Source organism: Hipposideros armiger, unplaced genomic scaffold (genome assembly GCF_001890085.2).
Source record: "Hipposideros armiger isolate ML-2016 unplaced genomic scaffold, ASM189008v1 scaffold_142, whole genome shotgun sequence".
In the NCBI taxonomy this organism is placed as follows: Eukaryota; Metazoa; Chordata; class Mammalia; order Chiroptera; family Hipposideridae; genus Hipposideros; species Hipposideros armiger.
This window is the reverse complement of record NW_017731492.1, coordinates 2,007,093-2,029,984: the sequence shown is the minus strand read 5'-3', so window position 1 is coordinate 2,029,984 and position 22,892 is coordinate 2,007,093. Positions and strand designations below refer to the sequence as shown.

The window sequence follows — 22,892 nt, the reverse complement described above, 5'->3', positions numbered from 1 at the left end:
AACACAGTGCTAAGGGCGTCCTGGATGCGCGCCAAGGACCCTGCTACTTGCTGCAAGTCACTCGACAGTCCAATCACCCGGTTGGGGCTAAAACAGGTCTTCATGATCAGATCCACTCCAATGCGCTCAGTGTCGTAATATGCATATTTCACTGTCCAGGGGTGTGAACATCACCCCCATGGTCCTGCCAGGGACGCCCATTAGAGTGCTGACATAGGCCTTGATGCTCATGCGGCCGTTCTGAAGGCTTGTGTCCACGGTGAGGTGGATGGGGTTGGGGGCTTCCCGGCTGTAGTACTCATGGATCAGCACAGCATGCTTTGTGATGTCATGGCCTGTAGCGTACCAGCCCAGGATGAACTCATTTGGAGAGACTTTCTTGTTTAATTCATACATATTCTTGGCAAATTCCGTGTCAACAGCCACCTCATCTTCTGATTCATTGTGTGGCACTGAAAAGCAATTGGTGACTTCCACTGAGTGCTTGTCAGCAGTTCCCAGCAGGGTCCCGATAACTCGGGCAGCACCCTCGTTGCGTTGCTCGTAGCTGTCCATGATGGAGGCCAAAATGACAGGGTGCAATCGGACCACACGGCCGCCGGGGAAGGGGTCTGGTAGAGCAGGACTAGCCAGCGACTGCGCCGGGGTCTGCGCTGCAGCTGGCGGCGAGGCAAGGGTCTGGCCCGGAGCCGCCGTCGCAGACGCTGCTGCTGGGTCTGGGGATGAGGATGGAGCTGGACTTGGAGCTGGAACCGGCGCCGGAACCGGCGCTGGAGCTTAGGTTGGGGCTGGGGCCGGGGCTGAGGCTGGGGCTGCAGCCGCGGCTGGGGCTGGAGAGGCGGGAGGAGCGGTCGCCGGTACTGCCGGTGTGGCCATCTTGTCGAGAGAGCTATGGTTTCCTTTTTAGCACGTGCATTAAGTTCTAGAGCCACTGTCTGCTTAGAGCTAGAGACTGTTGAACTTGCAGTTGTTGTCCCTCCTCAGGAAAGCTGTTTGTTGTGTTATTCAGACAGTGGAAGAACAGAGCACGGCTTTATGATATGCATTCCTATGGACTCACCCCTGCCTCACAAACCACTGACGCTCATGACTGCTTGAAATAAGGAAACCAAATCATTTTCTCTGAACCAAAGCACCCTCTAGCATCCTAATCACTTATGTTTTGAAAATTCAAAGGAACATTGAGTTTATGCTTATAAAAAGAACCATTGACTCTAATATAATCTAATTTCTCTTACATTCTTGTGACCAAGAAGAGACCTTTGAAGGATTCCATAGAAATGGAGAATGTAAGGAGGCATCCCTTTTTTTTTTTTTGCAAACCATTGTTACATTACGTTTCTACTTATGGATCTTGTTGCAGATCATAAGCTGTGGCTGGACCTCCTGTGCCTTATGTAGCAGCGGTAAATCGTGACGGCGTTTCCCCAGCCACCTGCCTAACTGTGCTTACTTGTGTATTGTAGGTGCTTCTGCCAGCAGCTGGTCTGTTACAGTTACAGGATGTGAAGAAGACTTGCTGTGAATTTTTGGAATCTCAGCTTCACCCTGTCAACTGCCTAGGAATCCGGGCTTTTGCTGATATGCACGCGTGCACAGACCTCCTGAACAAGGCTAACACCTATGCAGGCGAGTGGGATAGGCTCTGGCTGAGTGTGCGACCAGGAGAAACCTGGAACGCTTGAGCTCTGATACGATTCTGTAGTGACTTCTGCAAGGCCGTGTCATGTTTCTGGATCTGGACTTTATACACATACATTGAAAATCGTATAATGATAGCACTGTTTTATTGAAGCATGCTCATAAAAATTCTGAACTTAACAAACAAACAAACCTATAAGTTAGTATTGAGCCTAAATAATAGAATAGCTAGTTTTATGCAAGTATTAAATCCCTATGTGTTTTTCTTTCAAATATTCAAATTAATAGGCATATAAGAAAGTTTTTGTATATGAAATTAAGTCATTTTATCCCTGTGGCTTTTTACGCCCTTCTCTTGCATCCATGAAAACAATCTTGTTGCGTAAAAATCTTCAAAGCAATGAAATCTAGATGCCTTTGGGTGGAGTAGAAAAGTAAATCCAATATAGGCAACCCTCTTCTTAGACCGTGTCCTCTAGGACCTGGCACCAGCACCTTACCCTCTCCCTGTGGCAGAGGGAGGGCTTGTTGCTCTTGTCAAGGAAGTCATTACATGGTAGGACCCTCAGATCCTCCGTCTCTCCAGTTGGGGAGGAGAGATTGCTGTAGCTTTAGAGGTACCGTGTTTCCCTGAAAATGAGACCGGGTCATATATTAATTTTTGCTCCAACAGTCTATATTTATTCATTTATTCATGTACAAAAATCTACATTTATTCAAACAGTCATGTCTGGCTGACAGTCTTAGCTGGGGCTTATGTTTGGGGTAGGGCTTACATTATGAGCATCCTGAAAAATCATGCTAGGGTTTATTTTCCAGTTAGGCCTTATTTTCGGGGAAACATGGTAGCAAAAGTAATTTATTTTGAACCAGTAATTTATTTTGCTCTGAGTGTTCAAATATTAAATATTAAAATACATATTAAAAATGATTATTAGGAAGTTTCTAATTTTTTTTTTAATTGGGGAGTTGGGGGAGGGGAACAGCGTTGGGAATGGAGGAAGGGGAACAGATAAGTTGCTGTCCTTTTTGTTCTTCAGCCTAGTTGTGGAGGACTTCGCTTCACTGGCCCATGTTGGTATTATCATTGCGCTCCTCCTGGGTGAGGCAGTCGCTCGCTGGCTGTTGGACGGCCGCTCATGGCGGCTCACAGCGGCTCACACTGGCTGCTGGCCACTCACGGTAGCTCACGGCAGCCCACTGCAGCAGGGGCTGCAGTCTACTTGGTCGCTGGTGACTCACGGCAGCTCAGCTCCAGGTCGAGCTGTTGTTCACCATCTTAGCTGTAGAGGGCGCGGTGTCACTGGCCTGCATGTGGGATCCGAACTGGGGCCCTGCTGCTCAGAGTTGGCGTCCCAAGCCAACTTTGTTTTTTTTTTAAGCTGAACCATCCTGCCACCTGTTGGCAGCTCAGCGGCTGCTCAGCTCGGGCCGGGAATCGAACCACTGTCGCTCAGAGCTCAAACTCTTGAGTGCTCTCTTAACTAACTGAGCCATTCGGCCAGCTCCTTTTTTTTTTTTTTTTAAGATTTTTTTTATTGGGGAATTGGGGGGATGGGAATAGTGCTGGAGAACCAGGGGAAGGGGAACAGACAAGTTGCTGTCGTTTTGTTGGCCGCTCACGCTGGCTGCTGGCTACATATGGTAGCCCATGGCAACCCACTGCCACAGGGGCTGCAGCCTACGCCGTCGCTGGCGACTCACGGCAGCCCAGCTCCAGGTTGTGCTGTTGTTCAGCATCTTAGCTGTGGAGGGCAGTGTCACTGGCCCTCATATGTGGGATCCGAACCGGGGCCCTCTGGCGTCCCAAGCCAGTTCTTAACCATCACGCCACTTGGTCGGCCGCCAAACCAACTTTTAACCAATGCGCCACTCAGCTGGCCCAGGAAGTTTCTAATATTTTTACATCCCATCTTTTTGGAAGGTAAACCTCTGGAAGTTACAATCCACTACGTGCTCTGTATCTGTGAGACCCAATAGGAATAGTTACTATAGGACCTTCCATTAACACTGTTCATTAATAAGTTCTAGAACCCCTACTTATTCCAGCCTTCAAATGCAAGAGCATCTTGTCTAAACTCTGTTCCATGGTGCTTCTTCTACTGGGTAAGGGACATTTTCACACATAGACCTGAGTAAGGGGTGTGTATGTGTACATGCAGAGCACTGGAGAGAAGTATTCCTAGAATTCCTCTTGCATTTATCAAAGAAATAATGGTATAAAATAGTTAGTTGAAAAAAACAAAACACGGTGCTTCAGTAAAACGTAATAGGTCCAGTATTTTTCAGCTTTATAAATTTCTATAGGGTGGCCCAATTGGCCTAACTATCCTTTATAAAGTTCTTTCAGTAGGAAAATGTGATCTGAGTTCTAGAAAGCTCATTTACGGATGAACTTGTAGAACACAATCCCCTGTAAGTTGGAGAATGCCTCTAATATGTAACTGTATTCATGTAATCCTTTCGAGTGGGATGAGGCATTTCAAGAAAAAGCAAAGACAGATTTGGGTTTCACTGATGTATTCCCATACAACCAATTCTGTTCTTCAGCTAAATAGAAAATATTCCTCCTAAATCCATAAGACCCATTAACTGATAGACATAATGTGCCTGTTGTAAGTGATTTATGTTAGGAAAACCTCAGGTTTTCCTAATACATATTTTTTGATAGTTTTTTCTGCATGAAGGAATCGCTATTTAACATTATCTCTTCCTAGGTCTGCTAGCTGTCTTGATAAATGTTACTGACACTTAAGAGATAGGAAGTGGGGCTGGGAGAGAATTAATAAAGCAGGATTAATGCAAAAGATGTTCGTACATAGTTTACATGATGAACTAGAGCTCTTAGTTTTACTCATATCAGAAACAACTCATTTGCTATGTTTTAGGAGATAATTAGATTTTATTTTTTCTTTCTCTTATTTAAAATCTTTAATTTATTGTAGTATACTACAAAATATGAATAATTTTTCACCAAAATTAGGATACCTCTATTTTTTAATTTGTAGAGTCCTTCATAATTATGCCAAGAATTTTTTGTGGAAAAATTATTTTCCCTTTTCAGCAAAATTATAAAGAAAAATTGGCTCTTCATTTTAAGTGCTCTCTTTTATATTGAAATCTAGTCTTAAAGGATGTACTGCTAATATACTATGCTTCTTAATCTTGTATTTGCTTGAGTTTCTCAAGTTCACAAGCAATATTTTACAATCTCTTTCATTATGAAAAATTGCAGCATGTGAGGAAATAGAATAACACTCATCATCTGACTTTTAATAGTTGTCAGCTCATGGATAATCTTGTTTCTACTCTATACTTCTTTCCTTCCCCCTCCTCTGTTACCATTTTATTTATGGACACTTTAATGAAGTCTAAGATACATGTGCAAGAACTGACCAGAGATTCTGGACATAAGACCTGCTTCATTTCTTTCTCTTGCAGATTGGAAATGAGTGCAGTAATAGTCATTACAGTTAAATTGTACAGGTGAAATGAAGTAAGGTGTTCCATGGAAATCTCATCTATGAACTTGGGCCTCTTTTTCATAATCTCATCTTTGGAGAAAGTAAAAATGTAGGAGACCAAGTGAGGAGGACAGAAAGTTTGAGCAGGGAGGGCGTGGGATCCATGCTGCCCATTCTGATGCTCCTGTGGCCTCAGCAGAACCCCGCTGGGGTCACAGCCTGTTCACACGGGCCCAGCTGCTTCTCCAGGGCACGTAGCTAATGGCTTCAGACCAGTGAGGACAGAGTTAGCACACCAGCCAGGTTCAGTGACCTGCGTGGTGAGGCGCGGTGTTCTGGATTATAGCCAGCCTTTGTTATGCTCTTGCAAATTGTTTTCTTAGCTAAAAAGCTGTATGAAATTACTTTTTGCTTCTTAGATAAAAATGAAAATTTCACACCTATCTCCAGGTGTATGGACTTGTTTGGATAATGCTGGTTTGTGGACCCTTTTACTTTTCATGTGTTTTGAGTGGCATCCATATTTTAACCGTTTCCCAAATCAGTAGGACCTTTGTTTTTAACATTTTCTCCAGGCTAAAAATAATAGAGGATATAAAAACTGAATTTAACCGTTTTGATGCATTTTAATAGTCCCAGCAAAAGACTCTTTGGGAAGTTAAATTTTTTTTTTTTAAGATTTTTATTGGGGAATTGGGGGGATGGGAACAGCGGTGGGGAATTGGGGGAAGGGGAACAGACAAGTTGCTGTTGTTTTGTTCTTCAGTCCAGTTGTGGAGGACGTTGCTTCATTGGCCCAACTTGGCACCATCATTGCACTCCTCCCTGGCGAGGCAGATCAGTCGCCAGCCTCTGGACGGCCGCTCACTGCGGCTGCTGGCCGCTGACGCTGGCTGCTGGCTACACACGGTAGCCCATGGCAACCCACTGCCACAGGGGCTGCAGCCTACGCCGTCGCCGGTGACCTACAGCAGCCCAGCTGCAGGTTGAGCCATTGTTCAGCATCCCAGCTGCGGAGGGCAGTGTCACTGGCCCTCACATGCGGGATCCGAACCAGGGCCCTCTGGTGTCCCAAGCCAGCTCTTAACCATCGCGCCACTCGGCCGGCCCGGGAAGTTAAATTTTAATGTTAACTTGAAATATGAATTTTATTTAACTTCCCTCATTGATAAACAAAAGTAGCCAGAGGTTGGATTGTAAGAATTTCAGATCAATTTAAGGGAAAAAATAGTTTCAGATTCGTAGTCATTCCTATCTTTCACCACTTTCCCACACTAACAATTTGAGAAGCTACTTAATATCTGTTCCAATTGACCTTTGCGTAAATTTGTAGTATCCTTTTGAAGCCAGCGCTCTTGGTGAAATTCTGGGGTGTAAGTACTCAAGCATTCCTCAGTAACAGGACCACCTGCAAGGAGGGTCTTCTCTAGGCATCAGCGTGCTTTCAGTTCCTTTCCCATTCTCTTCTTGCTCATAACCCTATTATCTGTTTCCATGCCTAGGCCTGTCTAGCCACCCCACACTGCCCCACTCTTAGCCTTTCCTCTGTGCTTGCACACTGATCAATTTTTTATTTTTTTACATGCCCAGCTATTTTCATGTGTGTCCCCTCTTCCATTGTCTTAAATGAAACTTTGCTTTTCTCCCTAAACTTGCATGTTGGGGGCAAGCTTCTTTAAGGGACCACTCCCCTCCCCCTGACTCACTGGTGAGGTGGGTAAAAGGGTCCGACTTCCAGACCATTATTCTGTCACTGTCACTGTTCTCCGTTCTGCACTGGCTGGCTGGTTCTCAGTCAGCAGCGTTGTCTCTGCAGCCCATTTTCTCTCTAGGCCTCCAGGCGTACTTCTGTCTTTGACACTGAGATGGTCTTTTCCCCCTACACTTGGTTTCTCTTGCCATCAGCAGCTTCCAAATCTGTACTACTTACTGACTCCCGTGAGACCCCCTTTCATAGATCCTTGTGACTACCACCTTTCCTCTGTAAACCCACTGGCCACCTTCAACTACCATTCCAGGGCATGTGGGACCTTGTTGGTGTTTGGAACCCTAAGGCCTCATCCTTTGTGCTGACCATAGTCCTCCCTTTTCTTGCTCTTGTATTTCTTCATAAATCTGTGCTCTCTGGTCCCAGTTGTCCCAGCCATCTCTTGTCTGCTCAGCTTAGACCCAATGGTCAGTCACTTCAGAGCTACCCTTGTATGTGCCTGGCATTGCCCAAACTGCTGTGGGTGACAACAGGCTCAATATGATTTAAACCCTGCTTACAAGGAGTTTACAGGCCAATAATAGTCAACTCACACCCAAATTTAGTATATTCTGATTATGCCTCTGTAAAAGCAGCTCTCATAACATTTTTTTCTGCAATCCATTTACTTCAATCATTTGCCCACTCTTCTGTAATTTAGGCTAAGAATCACTGCTTGGGGTAAACATCTGTCAAAACAAGCCCATGATTTTGAAAGCTGCTCTCTGGAAAGAAACTTTTGTTAAGAGAGTGTTTTTAATGATGCTATTACTAGCTTTGACAGCGTGATATGCATACCAAAGAATAGATGCTGATCATTCAGTGGTCTATTGCATTGTTAATTGACTGATACAGAAGAGTCTTTTTTTGGAGAACTGTGAAAGCATTCGATGTACCACACTTTATTGAATTCATGCCAACTTAAATGGCACTTCTTAAAAGAATTAATCATTTTTATATTCTTACATTCATTATGGTCCTCATTTGTGCCCTAGAGAACTACATGCAATGTCTCTGCTCTGCTTCCTTGACAGTTCTTCCAGATGAGTGAGCTGTTTACAGGTTTCACCAAAACTGTGTTAATGGAACTGCTGGAGATATATATGTGAATTTCTTTCCCCCTTAGAGACTAACAGTATTCAGAATCAAAGAGTCATAGAGTGTTAGCACTTGTAGAGAACCTTAGCAGTTATCTAGTCTAACACTTTCATTTTACTAATTAGGAAAATGAAGACCAGAGGTATTTTTATTTTCCCCAAAACACTCTGTCACTCAGGGGTGAGTTGTTTGTGGATATAAAATACAGTTGTTACCTATGAGTTATCCTCACTTTTCAGATGGGAGTCTGGATGGTGTATAGAGGAATTATAGGAACCCCACATGGCATTTCATTTTGATCAAAAAGGTGCTTGGTATTTAGAAATCAAATAGAGTACTTTGTACCTTATCACAGGGTACATACAACACAAGACAACCAAAACATTGGAATTCTGTTGTTGATTTCATTGGACTAATTTGGGATGCGTGACCTGACCTTATACTCGGTGTGACAAATCCTAGGGATTGTCTTTCATTTCTTGATAGGCTTATTTTTCCTTATTTGCAGGAGGGAAGCAAACAGGAAAGTTTACCAGCTCTAGAGACTAAAGAGAATCCTTAAATATAAGGAAGAATGCATATGTATATTATATGTGTGTAATCTATGTGCTTTATGCATATTGCATATTTGTGGCATAGCCTATACCACTGGGAATTATGCCCTATTGCAGTTATGGGGTATGTTCAGAGAGACAGAACTGATTATTGAATGCCATTATGACTAGGTTGGCTTTACTCAGTGGCAGTGGTAAACGAGTAAAGGCAAATTACTAATGTCACAGTGAAAGCTCTGTGCTAGAAACACAGTAATCTGTCAACATGCGAGTGAAAGTATTGGAAACAATACTTGATGTTGGTAACAGAGTGAGAACTAGGGTAATGAAGATAGGAGGTGACTGAAGCAAGATTGGAGATATAGAAACTAACCCTGGATATGAGTAGAAGAAACAAATTAAACTCTGAGATGACCTGCCCTTTAGCATTACATTTTAGGTGAATGCGTTGTAGGGTGCATTTTAGTGTGTGTGTGTGTGTGTGTGTGTGTGTGTGTGTGTGTGTGTGTGTGTGTGTTGCCATCGTGCAGTAGCTGCTAATTTTGGCAGTACCTTACTGAGATATGGTAAGCTGGATAAGAATTCATGCAGTGAAAGGAACAATATCTCATCTCAGCTTTGGAACAAGTATTAGGCTTATATTGGCCAACCAATCTAAAGATGCTAGGGTTTCAGTTCATAGTGTATTCACCAGCAACCAATAATGTAATCATGTCCCAAGAGATGTAAAGAGATTATCACATTTTGTTATGTCCAGGTAAGACTATATCTATGAAATTGAGTTCATTTTCAGGTTCCATGTTTTGAGAGAGACTGATGAACTGAATCCCTGAGTAAGCTTCAGAATCTCTAGCAGGGCTAGTGGAAGGTCTGTCTCTCCCAAGGGCAGTTAGTAAAGTCTAGAGGAGGTGACTGCTACTTCAGATGCAAAGACAGCTTTGCAGAACTCCAAAGTACATAAAAGTTAAGGACACACAGCACTACAAAAGGATCACAATAACCTTCCAGTAACTGAACCCAAAGACATGGAAATCTGTGATTTACCCAATAAAGAATTCAAAATAACTACTTTACAGAAACTCAATGAACTCTAAGAAAACATAGAAAGACAGTTCAACAAAATGAGGAAAACAATGCATGAACAAAAGGAGAAATTTGACAAAGATATCATAAAAGAGAACCAAATAAATTCTGGAGCTGAAGAATTCAGTGAATGAAATGAAGAATGCAATAGAGAGCATCACGAGCAAACTGGATCAAGCAGAAGAAAAAAAATCAGTGAGCTTGAAGACAGGAACTTTTAAACTATCCAGTCAGAAGAGAGCAAAGAAAAAAGATTGAAAAACAGTAAGAAAGCCTACATGATCTGTGGGATGCCATCAGAAGAACCAATTTGTGAACAATTGGAGTTCCAGAACTAGAAGCGGGCAGAAAGCTTATTTAAAGAAATAATGTTTGGGGGCGGTCGATTAACTCAGAGCGCAGTGTTCACAACCCCAAGGTTGCCGGTTTGATCCCCACATGGGCTGCTGAGCTGTGTCCTCCACAATTAGATTGAAACAACTACTTGACTTGGAGCTGATGGGTCCTGGAAAAACATACTGTCTGCCCCCCATCCCCCCAAAAAAATTATAACAAAAAAAAGAAATAATGGCTGACAACTTCCCAAATCTGGCAAGAGATTTGGATATTCAAGTTCATGAAACTTATAGGTCATTAATTGAAATCAATTTAAGAGCCCCCCTTCATTCTTTTGCATGTAGATATGCAGTTTTCCCAACACTATTTGTTGAAGAGTCTACCGTTTCCCATCAAGGGGTCTTGGCACCCATGTTGAGACCATTTGCCTGGAGGAAATACAGTTGGTTTTCTCATTCTTGGGTTAGATTGAGAAAAATCTCTTCTTTTTTAAGCGCTTTGAACTATGATAATGGAATGTTGTTATTAATAGATTTTCTTTTTAACCTCCAAACAGAGCAACATTTTTCAGATGTCGTACTTAGTGAAGAGTTTCTCAATCTGGGCATTGAACAAGTGTGCAGCTTAATCTCAAGTGACAAACTTACCATTCCCTCAGAAGAAAAGGTAAGTATGTATTTCTTTTCCCAGTGTACAGTGATGTAGTAGTATTTTTCTTTTCTTTATTTCACTTTGTTTTATAACTTTATGATCCTATATGTGTAGTGCCAGCCAGTGGTCTTTGATCTGGAAGTTAAGAAACTCAGCTAGTTGACTTCTTGATTGTCTGTGTAAATTACTATGTTCGTCACTCCTTAGGAGGTTCCCTAAACTGTTAGATATTAGAGTTTTGTACTTGACTTGCAGCAAGAGCTTGCATACGCTGAACTGTCTGAAACAAGTGTCTTTTGGGAACTGTATTTCTTCCTACAACTAGATGCCTATAAGAATTGTGATCTAAATGCAGTTTTTCTCCAACCAAAGTAATGTCACTATCATATAAGTTGAAAGAAGTTACCCAGGGTGACATAGCTCAGCTGCTTCTAGGCTGAACATCTTTGATTGTCCTCTCCCTTTAGACTGGCCTCCTGTTACTTATACACCCCAGCCCTACCAGTGCTTCTGCACAGCCACTTCATCTGCTTGTAGCCCTCTCTGTCTCCGCGTTTGGAATCCCTCTGTCAACCACCTGTACCTTTCATACAGGTGGAGGAGGATGCGTCTCTTAGTGCGTTTTTTTTCTTTTGGGTAGGTTTTATAGCTCATGGGAATCAGGGCACAAAAATTTGTGAACACACTGCATTTGGAGGAAGTGAAACTGGAGCTTTTCCTTTGTGTACTCCGCATGTAAAGATGTGGAAGCTTTAGTTCTATTCCTCAGGGATACTCATTCCACCTGAGGGTAAAAAAGATACGTTTACTCTAATACCATATGAAACAAACCTGAAAATTGGTTGTGAGATGTTTAACCTTAGCACTCTAGAGCTACAGAGGAGAGGAATGCATTACTGTTCACATTTAATAGGTATGTATTGAGTGCCTGCCGTGTACCAGACACTGCTATAGAGTCCTAGATATGAGCTTAACCTCTACCCTTGCCCCTTCCTCTCCCTCTGCCCCTCCTCCCCCTGCTCCTCTCCCATCCCCTCGCCCTCCCCCTTGCCCTCTCTCCCTCTCCCTCTCCCTCTCCCTCTCCCCTCCGTCTCTCCATCCTTTCATTGGCTAGCTTGGGTTTCTCACAGCATGGTGATCCCAAGTAATCAGATTTCTTACATGACACCTGACTTCCCCCAAGTGGGCGTTTCAAGAGACCAGAGTAAAAGCCGAGAGGCTTCTTGTGACCCAGCATCAGAAGCCACACAGGGCAGCTTCCACCACATTCTATTGGTTCCACAAGGCCTGCTTAGGTTTCCTGTGGGAGGTTACCTCTCAAGCTCTGGATACCGGGCGATGGGGTTTGTTAGGGGATTGTCTTTGGAGACTAGCTATCCCAGGGGTGGAGTGCAAACTGGACCAGAAGTGAGGTAGGGGTACGGCAGTAGGATGTTGGAGTCATACCCGTGAGCAGTAGGGTCTTAAGGGAGAATGGTAGAAACAGGTGGAGAAAAGAAGACAGCCAAGAGATAGTAGAATTGACAGGATCCTCTTCATCTCTAGCACCTGGCACATGGAGGCACTTGTTAAATATTTGTTGATTGAATGAATTATAGAGGCCTATTAATTCTAATGTAGGTTATTTTTCATTTCTTGCTGTATTCCTGCATCATAATAACCTATTTTTTGCTTCCAGCCCATTACATAGCATCAAACATTTTCTACAACTTGTAAAAATTATTGGGTTGTATATTCATCTGTCTGGAAGGAAATTATGCAGTCAAATACTGTCTTCATATTAGCTTTTTCATAGGTATATGTTGTAAGTTGTAATGTCCTTAGTTTTTTTTTTTAATTGAAAATATTACATTTTAATATATCCTATCATGACAAAAGAGTTTTAGTCTATTCTTCAGATCCTCGATTTAGAAGTGTATCATCCAACATTTGTTTATAAACCTAGAGAAAAAGCCAAAACGAGTTGTTTATAAGGATATATGATTTTCATTCCACAATACCACTTTGATTTATTATATTACGTATTTTATTCCAAAGGGATTTGAGATTTTAGATAAATAGAACCAAGTTTAATTTTGAAAAATTATCAAATTAGATCATACACATCAAATTATCACAGCTATCACTCAAGTTCAAGAAGATCAGATAATGTACTTGGTGAAATGCTTGGTAAATACGAATGAAAAGTACTCACTAAATAGATAAAAGTACTAATAGTACTATTAAATTAAAAGTAGAACTACCATATGATCCAGCAATCCCATTTCTGGGAATATATACAAAGGAAATGGAAAAAGGATCTCAAAGAGGTATCTGCACTCCCCTGTTCATTGCAGCTTTATTGACACTAGCCAAGGTATGGAAACAACTTAGTGTCCATCGACAGATGAATGGATAAAGAAGATATGGTGTATATATACAATGGAATATTATTTATCCATGAGAAAGAAGGAAATACTACCTCTTGTGATAACATGGATGGACCTTGAGGGCATTATGCTAAGTGAAATAAGTAAAAAAAAAAAAAGGAAAATACTGTATGATATCATTTGTATGTGGAATATAAATAAATTGAACTCATAGAAACAAAATTGAATGAAGGTTACAAAGGATTGGGTGGTGAGGAAAACAAAGAGATGTTGGTCAAAGTGTACAAACTTCCAGTTATGACTGAACTCTGTGGGTCTAACATACAGCGTGGTGACTATAGTTAACAATACTGTACTGTATACTTGAAAGTTGCCAAGAGAGTAGATCTTAAATGGTCTCACCACAAAAAAGAAATGATAGTTATGTGACATAATGGAGGTGTTGGCTAATGCTGCTGTGTTAATCATTTTGCAATATATAAATACATTGAATCAACACCTTAAGGTCATGCAACTTAAACTTACACAGTGTTATTTGTCAATTATCTCCATAAAACTAGAAGAAAATACTAAGTACCAAATGGAAAAAATTTAGTGAATGGCTTTTTAAGTCAAGCACAAGTCAAGATTTTGAAAAAATTTGAGCCATGGAGTAAACTTGGATGTCTTAGCAAGAGTTGTGTAGTCTCATCATATTTTACTCAGATGCCTTTGGTACCAAACTCATTACTTATTTTCTTTTCCCCGTCTTTCCCACAAGGTATTTGAAGCAGTAATAGCTTGGGTGAACCATGACAAGGATGTAAGGCAAGAATTTATGGCTCGGCTGATGGAACATGTACGGTTACCTTTGCTCCCTCGGGAATATTTAGTTCAGGTAAAAGCATATGCAATGTACGTGAGTATGTGTAGCACTGTGTCCCTGGGGTGACCCCATGTAAATCCCCGTTACAAAGTGGTAGGAGGTACAGAATGCAGATGCATGAGATGCAGGACAGAGGACAGTAAAGGCACCTGTTCCCGCCTGTAAGCAGGTGCTAGAGCTTCTGGAGGCTGTGTCTGAGGTCAGTTAAGTGCATGTGAGTAAGTGCACCCGTGGCCGCCCCGTCACTGCCCTGTGTCTTCGTTGTCCCCCTTTTGCTAGCCTCTTCTGACGACCTTGCAGAAGTGGAATTTCAACATTCTATCCAAATACTGTTGAATTCTACTTCATGATTTCACAGGGGCATGCACTGGGTTTCTACCTTCATTTCTAAGCTGAGGAAAACCAGGTTATTTGAAATAAATAGGAATAAATGGATCTTTCGTAGTCTCTGAACAAATTTTAAATTTACTCTTTTACTATCAGCATCCTAGTAGGGACATTTCCACATTTTTATAATTGAAACCATCTAAGGAAACATTTCTTTACTTAGAGATTAGATTTGATCATTTTAGGATTTCTCAAAGTCTCATTATTTGTTGTGATCCGTGTAACCACTGGCCCTCAGCTGTTAAGGAAATGAACAGAAAGAAACCTGCTCTGCATTTGAAGTCAGGCAGAGCCAGGACAGGACTTATTTGTGGTTCAGGCACATTGTCATGAAGTATTTTGAATCCCTTTTCTGGATATTTTATTTGCTGTTTTGAGTTTGAAAAAGGTTATCTTTAATTTATTAGTATAACCTACCCTACCTAAAGGACTCATCTAAATTTTTTTTTCTTGTTTGTCTTATGCTTGGCTTGACGTTTAAAGGTAAGAAATAGGAGGCTATAATATTATCTAAAGATTATTCTATAGCTGACATTGAAGTATATAATTTTCATTGCAGTTCTTTTCCTTATTACTTATATATGGTTTTCTCTGCAGACCAGGTACATGAGCATTTTTTGGTTTCGTTTACTCTTACTGATATTGATAACTTTTCCTCTGTAACTTTTGCGCTGAACTCTAGAGGATAGTTATTGCTTGTTTCCTCCTCTTCACTGTTGTTTGTCAGCTTTGTCACGAAATAGCTGTCCCCTCATGGGGTATGTCTGATTTTTTCTCACAGAGAGTTGAAGAGGAAGCCTTGGTGAAGAATAGCAGTGCTTGCAAAGATTACCTCATTGAAGCTATGAAGTATCATTTGCTGCCAACAGAGCAACGTATATTAATGAAGAGTGTCCGGACCCGACTGAGGACACCCATGAACCTGCCCAAAGTAGGATCTATTGTTCATACTTGTTATTACCTCATTTGAAAGGTCCTTAGTGAGGCTGTTAATAGTTTTACTCATCTGAATTTCCATGCTTTATTGTTTTAGTTTCCCTGCAATAGACAGTGTGCCTAGGAATTCATTGTGTATCTAATTCAACTTGTCTATTAATTTGTCTCTGGAGGGTGGGGATTGTTTGGCTCATTTAATCTTTATAATTCCATGATGTCACTCTTCTGGAACAGAAGGCCACTGGCTTGTCCCTTCTGCGTTTTATTAGCTCTAGTTATAGTGGAAAGGAAAACCAGGCTAGCTAGAAAGATATCTCTGTAAGCTCTGTGGGCTGGGTAATAATTTAAAACAGTAGTTTCACAGAATTACATGTTAGAACTAAGGATGATAAAATGGCTTGTTCGGTTCATTTCCATCTTATTCCCTGTTGTGTACTATTTGATGGTTCACCCACGCATGATACGCAGCCATTTCAGTGTGGACTTCCCATATGTCTTTCCGGATCTCCAGTGCTCATGTTTTCCTGTGTGAAAGTCCTTATTCTGCTTTCATATTTTTAGTTGAAGCCATTCATGTTTAGCTGGTTTAATTTTCCTTATGGAATAACCCCTCATTTCTGTCTCTCTGTTTGCAATTCCTTCTGCACTCTTCGCATCTTTATGGTACTATAAGACCAACACTCTAAGCACCATTTTGTGTGTGGTCTAATCAGAATGATCCATAATATAACGCGTTTATGTATTTATTTTTAGCTCTTGTGTGTGTTTGGGGCAATGATGGATTAAGAAATAAGAATCTGTTATCCATTGCTTTCTTACATCATCTTTAGTTATTAATCTATCCTTTTAAATTCTTTCACTTTAATGTTTTTTCAAGTTTTATTTTTGGAATCTACATTTTTTTATTGCGTCAAATCTATATTAGTATGGCATTGTTTTTTTCTGTTTTTGCCAGTGTTAACAACAGTTCTCAATTTAGAACCAACTGCGTATTTTGCCAGTATGCTATTTACTCCTTTTTCTAGGTCATTAGATCATTAAATTAAATATTCTAATTTACAGTGGATCTCAGCGCTCTCCCCGGTGACACCTCTTTAGAAATATCCATTCACTGACATAGTCCATTTGTAGAAAATTTCGGTCCATATGATTATGTTTATTATCTAAGCCAAAAATAAGTAATTTGACATATAACGTCCGATGAGATTCAGGATGAAATAGATTCTAATTTGGCATGATTTTTATTTTAACATCCTTCTGTGTGTTACTCATCATTTTGTTGGATCCTAGAAGTTTGAATGCTTTTCTCAAAATATTCTAAATTTTTAATGACAGTTATTATCATTTAAGAGATATTTGCAAGGCATTCACTTCCTACCCTGTTTTGAAAATTGGTATTTGCCTTTTTTAAATTTTCTGATCTCTCCTCAGTTCTCCAAGATTTTTCAAAAATAATTGTAAGTGGCTCAGTAAGTACATTAGCTAGTTCCCTTAACACCTTAGTATGCATGCCATCTGGGTCTGCTGATTATATAAATGTTTACATTTTCCAAATACCCTTTTTCCTGCTTTTATAAGTAGCCATCTTTATAAGTCTTCATTACTTCATATTTGTCCATATTATTTGGTGTCAGTTTTTTGCTCTTACAAAAAAATAGATTTATAAAAAAGTGTTCATCGTCTTATGCTCATTTAAATGACCATTTCTTTTATGCTAGTCTTTTCAACTTTCTTCTAAATAGTTTATTTGATCTTTAATAGTATTTAAGCAGTTCATCTTGGTAATAGATTTCTTCCTGTGTATTCTCTCTTCTGGTATCTTTAGTTTTGCTGTCTTTAGCTACGCTGCAGAGACTTTTAGGGTAAAAATGAATTCTCTTTTAATTTCTGGAATAAACACATCACTTTTGAAACCTTCTAAAACGTTCTTGGTAAAATCCTATCAAGTAGTTTGTCTTCTCTTTTGTAGAGTTGTGATCGTCTGTTCAGCTGACATTATTTCTGGACTCCTCTGGTTGTAGCTTTGGAGTGGCCTGGCCTGTATTATACTTTTGGATTTCTCCATTCTTTAGCTTTTATTTTGGGGGTGGCATGCTGATCCATGGAGGTCCTCTTTTATTCTGTCTCAGGATGGCTAGGGAAGAAGGGGCGGAGAGCAATGAGAATGAGCTGCACTGTTGTTTCAACTTTGCATTTGTGTGGCTCCCTTTCTCACTGTTTATCTACACATATCTTTGAAACGGTGCTTGTGTTCGATGCTCTTTGAACAGCACTGTCATTTTAGAGTGGTTATACTCAAGATGAATTCTAAGTATATAGGTAAGAATGAAGAAGAGATGATTGAAAAAAAAGTTTCTCAGGCTTACATATTTCATCATAATGATGCATTTCTTTTCATAGTTATAAGTCAGATCAGACAGAATATGGCAGTAGTGCTGAGGAAAGTATTGTAACATTTTGAAAATATTTCTACCACAACAATAACTTAGTAAGTACTTTTTTATTAGGGTCTGATTCTGTGGACTTATACTAATTTCCATGAATGATTCTTTTTATATGTCAAAACAGTTTTGCATCTTCAATAAACAGTACTGGGATTGTATAAGGCACTCTTGGATTTGGAAATCATAATGAAAAACTATATGTTTTGCTACTGTGCTTTATTGTTAGCTTCTTTTTCTTTTTGGAATTTGTAGTTTTTCAAATGCTATCATATTATTCCTGTGTATATATATATATTTTTATATTTTACCCCGGATGTCTGTTGAGAATTGTAACTGGATAATTATGAAACTTGGATTTTTTAGGAGGCAGTTTTTAAACTAACATTTGATAGGTGAAGAAAACAAAAGAACAAAGTTTAGTTGATTTACATTTCAGGATGGTCACTTGAATTTGTTTAACTCCCCACTCCCTGCCTTCCTTAAATATGTCACATTTTATTTTTCCATATGAAAGGTCTTCCCAGTTTTCTATTCCTTTACATTAGCATAATTAGTTTGGTGTTGCTCAAATGAGAGCGGGCGCCTTACACATAACTGGGGTGTCAGAGTCATGAGCGCCTCTTTTGATGGTAGTAGTGTAGTGCTTTTTTTTTTTTTTAGCACAGTCTCTTGATCTCATGTAAATATTCCTGTTCTCTCGTCTTCCATTATATACTCTTCCTTGTCCCTGTTATCTCTGATTCCTGGAGTCCCAAATTCTCACCCATTTTATTTCTCTTGGGTGAGTAAAGGATAGATATTACTACCGTTTTCTGTACTCAGTAGCACATTTTCCCTTCCATCCTCATTTTGATGTTGCAAAAGTGAACTTTGTTACATGGAAGTCATGATAGTCAAAGCTTAAGAATCATGAAAACTAATCATCCATTATTGTTCCTTAAGCATTAGTTTGAAAAGTATTCCCTTCAGAGATTTAAAAAAAAAATGAATCTTTATCAGAGATGTTAGTTAACCAAGCCTCCTCTGTCAGCTATTGTCTAACTGCCAGGCAGAGTTTAGAAGTTTAAACCCAGGTAAATCTTATATAAATCCCTATGTATAGGGATCATCTTACTGTGTATTTTATCTCTGTAATCTCCCTCTCCACCTTTGGTGATAGGAGGGGAGGGTATTGCAGATTTTCTTTGTTAATTGTTTTATTTTTTCATTCAATGCTGGGAGAAGAGCAGGTCAGAAAAAAAATCGTATAATTGGTCTATATTCAGTCTTCTTTTTAAGACCTTTAAAATTCCTTTTTCTCTCCAGTTAATAAATTACTAAAATAGGCTTCTTTTTGGAAACTTGGGATTTACTCTGATTCAGAAATCATGTTTTCTATGTACCCATCTTCCTGTAGTTCAAAATACAGATAGGTCATTGCTCAGTCAAGGTTGCAAACCTCCCCTTTTTGTATGTATGAGTCATTCCATCTTCTGTTTGTTTTGATGTTTTGTTTCTTTTGAACATCCGTTTTTCCTGTCATCACCTCATCTTTTCCCCCAACGTCCTTTGCCATTCTTTATAGTTTTCCATACGTGACATCATTAACTTTTATATTCTTCTGATTTGAAGGCTGAGTTTTCAGTGTTGCCAAAAGGTGTTCATTCATTTGTACTCAGTAGAAGACAAACACATTGACTGCTAAATTCCATCTATCTCTCAAGGTTCCACTCCTTCCAGGAAACTTTCCCCGAATTAGGGCAACGTTCCATTTTCTGATCAGCAGTAGCAATTAATGTCTATAGTAATCATATAGCTTTTGGTCATATATAATTGTATATTGTTCTTGAATTACTTCATGGGACTTGTCTCCTTAGTGGGATCAATAAGCTCTTGCAGGGAGGAGACCATGTCTTATATTTCTTGTGTATAACAGTGCAATTCTGGACAAATACAGATGATAGGCATTTTATAAGTAGTTGCTGGACTGAGTTGAATCGAAGAAATTTATAGACCTCATGTATTCTCGGTACTAGACTGTTGTGCATTCATTCATTATGATTTCTAGTATCTCCATTATCTGTCCTATTAGGCTGGTTTATTTGTGGGGCATCAAGGGAGGTCTCTTTCCTTGAGATCCAGAAATCTGAGCTTTCCTGGGAACTCCAGTTCAATTACTCCTGCTTTTTCAGTAGTTCCCCTCTTCTTCCATCTTTCTTTTAATATCTTCTGTCCTTTTCACCTCACCTGTCCACTAACATAAATTTCACTTCTACCTGCTCTCCTAGATTGTGGAGATTAATCCCTGGTCATTACAAAGCCAGGGTCTGGTTTCTAGCAAGCCCTTGACACTGCAGCCTTGCCAGTGCTGACTGCCTGCTGTTTTTTGGCTTAAATACTGCTTTGGCTTGAAGGATCAGAAACATACTTTAGTTTCTGAAATCCTTATTTTTGACTAAATGTGCTACAGAATAGAATTGTAGTTCTAACCTGTGCCCCCTTTGTTGATGTTAATGAAATGTTGATTAGGTGGTTGTTTTCCCCCAGCTCGCCCTACCATCTTCATCCAAACACTTTCCACATCAGTGTCTTCGTAAGACATCTAGAAAACTCCCTGAATATGCAGTGGTTGTTCGTTCAGGTGCTTACATTTCTGCCTTTCCAGTTGATGGTGGTGGTTGGGGGCCAGGCGCCGAAGGCTATCCGAAGTGTGGAATGCTATGACTTTAAAGAAGAACGGTGGCACCAAGTGGCGGAATTACCTTCCAGGAGATGCAGGGCAGGTAAGCAGTTCCCTACTGCTGGGTCTTTGGCAGCTGCTCTCTCAGCTCTTATTGTATGAATTAGAAAAGCTGTGATTAAAATACCTAAGTGGTTAAACAGTGATTCAGGAGCCTCCTACAACTCACAAGAAAGACATTGACAGGAAGAGCCTGTCTGCCTTCATCTTTACATACCTTCCTGAATCTCGAGTATAAGGTGGAGGAGCTAGCAAGTTGCCAGATATTTTCTTAATTACCTTTGCTGAAGTGGTGAGAAAGAATTCTTTTTTTCTGTTTTTTTAAAGATTTTTTAATTGGGGAATTGGGGGATGGGAACAGCGCTGGGGAATTGGGGGAAGGGGAACAGACAAGTTGCTGTCGTTTTGTTCTTCAGTCTAGTTGTGGAGGACGTTGCTTCACTGGCCCAAGTTGGCACCATCTTTGCGCTCTTCCCAGGCGAGGCAGATCAGCCACCAGCTTCTAGACGGCTGCTCACAGCGGCTGCTGGCCGCTCACGCTGGCTGCTGGCTACACACGGTAGCCCATGGCAACCCACTGCAGCAGGGGCTGCAGCCTACGCCGTGGACAGCGGCGACTCACTGCAGCCCAGCTCCAGGTTGAGCTGTTGTTCAGCATCTTAGCTGTAGAGGGCAGTGCCACTGGCCCTCATATGTGGGATCTGAACTGGGGCCCTCTGGCATCCCAAGCCAGCTCTTAACCAATGCGCCACTCGGCCAGCCCGAGAAAGAATTCTTTAGGTTGGGACCTTTCGTTCTAGATCCCTGACTGATCTATAAGCCACAATTTCCTTCTTCTAGGCATTCATGTTACAAACATTTGTTAAAATAGGCCTTAAAGCCAAAACTGCAACCAGAAAAGGCAGTTGCAAGCGAAGGGTTCTTCCTGGGACTCAGACTGGATCCATTACTCATAGCTCCTATAGCAAAATGAGTTCTCAGTGTAATGGAACGTTACTATCATGGTAATAGTTGAACAGTACATCTTGGAGATTGTTACATATCAGCATAGAGCTAACTTCCATTCTTTAAGAGCTGTCTACTATTTTTTTTGGGTGGGGAGGGGTTGGATGTAGTATAATTTTTACTAGTTTTTAATTGAACATTAAAATTGTTTTTAATATTATGCTATAAACAATGCTATAATGAATTCCTTATACATACATCCTGTGTACATATGCTAATATATTGTAGTGGGATAAAACTATAGAACTGGAATTACTGATTCAAAAAGCAGCCTAAGAAGGTACACCACTTGTTACTTCCACTAACAGTAAAATATGGAGCTGCTAATTTCCTTACATTCCTGACACTTTGTAATTAACTGTCGTGAGTTTTGCCAATCTGGCAGGTGAAAATACTATTTCATTTCACTTTGTACTTTTTTTTATTAGGAGGAACCTTAGACATGTTTCTGAATTGTCAGCTCATCATTTTTGTCATTTTTTATTTATATGTTATATTTATATGTTTAGGAAAGTAGCCTTTTTGTCTGTCATATGTGGTGTGAATATTTATTTGTATAATCTTTTTTCTTTTGACTTTAATTGTGTTATTTTTGCCTTGTAAAAATTTTTACCATTTTATGAAGTCCTGTACATCAGAGTTTTGTCTTTGGACGTAAGGATTTGTTTCTTGTGTAGAAAAGCCTTACTTCAAAATTATTTGCTTGTGTATGTGTGTGTGTGCGCGCGCGCACATGTATATATGTTTTTTTAAAACTTTTTATTTTGAAATAATTTTGTATTTACAGAAGAGTTGCAAAGATAGTGCATTGAGTTCTGGTATACTTTTTCCCTAATATTAATGTCTTACATAACTGTACTAAATGATTATCAAAATTAAGAAATTAGTGTTGGTGTATTACTGTTAACTATAGACGTCATTCATATTTTACCAGTTTTCCCACTAATTTTCGTATTGTTTCAGGATCCCGTGTTGCATTTTGTTGTCATAGTTTCTAAATCTCTTCTGAGCTGTGACAGTTCCTTAATCCTTCCTTGTCTTTCTTGCCCTTGATCCTTTTGGAGAATACTTGGTCAGGTGTCTTCACACAATTTGGGGTTTGATGTTTTCTAATGAGGTTATTATGATTATTTCTGGTGATGTTAACCTTGATCACTTAGGTAAGTGGTATTTGCCAGGTTTCTCCTTTATAGCAAAATTATAAAAAATAGGAATTTTTCTAATACTTTCATAGTTTTATTTTTTACATTCATGTCAAAAACATCTGGACCTTATTTTGATATAAGAAGTAAGGTATGGATTTTGTTTTTTTAATCACTAGCCAGTTGTCCCAGCACCTTTTATTGACTAATCTACCTGACTTCACTCATTTAAAATGCTGCCTTTATCATATACTAAATTTCTACATTTACTTCATTTTATTCCAGATTTTATTCTCTGTTGGATTGATTTGTCTTGCCTCATGCATCGAAACAGAACAGTTTTAATTACTGTGCCTTATAATATGGTTTTTTTTTTTTGTTTTTTTTTTTAGCTGAGCCATCCTGCTACTTGTTGTTGTTGGCAGCTCAGCGGCTGCTCAGCTCGGGCTGG

The 22,892-nt window shown here is 40.0% G+C and overlaps 2 protein-coding genes across 4 annotated transcripts in view; one reads left to right on the top strand and one right to left on the bottom strand.

The window, feature by feature from the left end:
- Positions 1–876, bottom strand: part of LOC109386956 (eukaryotic translation initiation factor 3 subunit F-like) — a 1,252-nt gene extending 376 nt beyond the window's left edge. The window contains 2 exon segments of the mRNA XM_019650593.1: positions 1–155; positions 157–876. The exon segment at positions 1–155 is cut by the window's left edge and continues 376 nt beyond it. Of these exon segments, the coding sequence (XP_019506138.1) occupies positions 1–155; positions 157–876 (875 nt within the window).
- KLHL2 (kelch like family member 2) overlaps positions 1–22,892 on the top strand; it is a 61,398-nt gene that overhangs the window by 26,637 nt on the left and 11,869 nt on the right. For all 3 annotated transcript variants that reach the window (XM_019650589.1, XM_019650592.1, XM_019650590.1), the window contains exons 3-7: positions 1,467–1,629; positions 10,480–10,589; positions 13,704–13,820; positions 14,977–15,126; positions 20,220–20,337. In XM_019650589.1, coding sequence (XP_019506134.1) covers positions 1,467–1,629; positions 10,480–10,589; positions 13,704–13,820; positions 14,977–15,126; positions 20,220–20,337 — 658 coding nt within the window. The remainder of the gene's footprint in view (positions 1–1,466; positions 1,630–10,479; positions 10,590–13,703; positions 13,821–14,976; positions 15,127–20,219; positions 20,338–22,892) is intronic.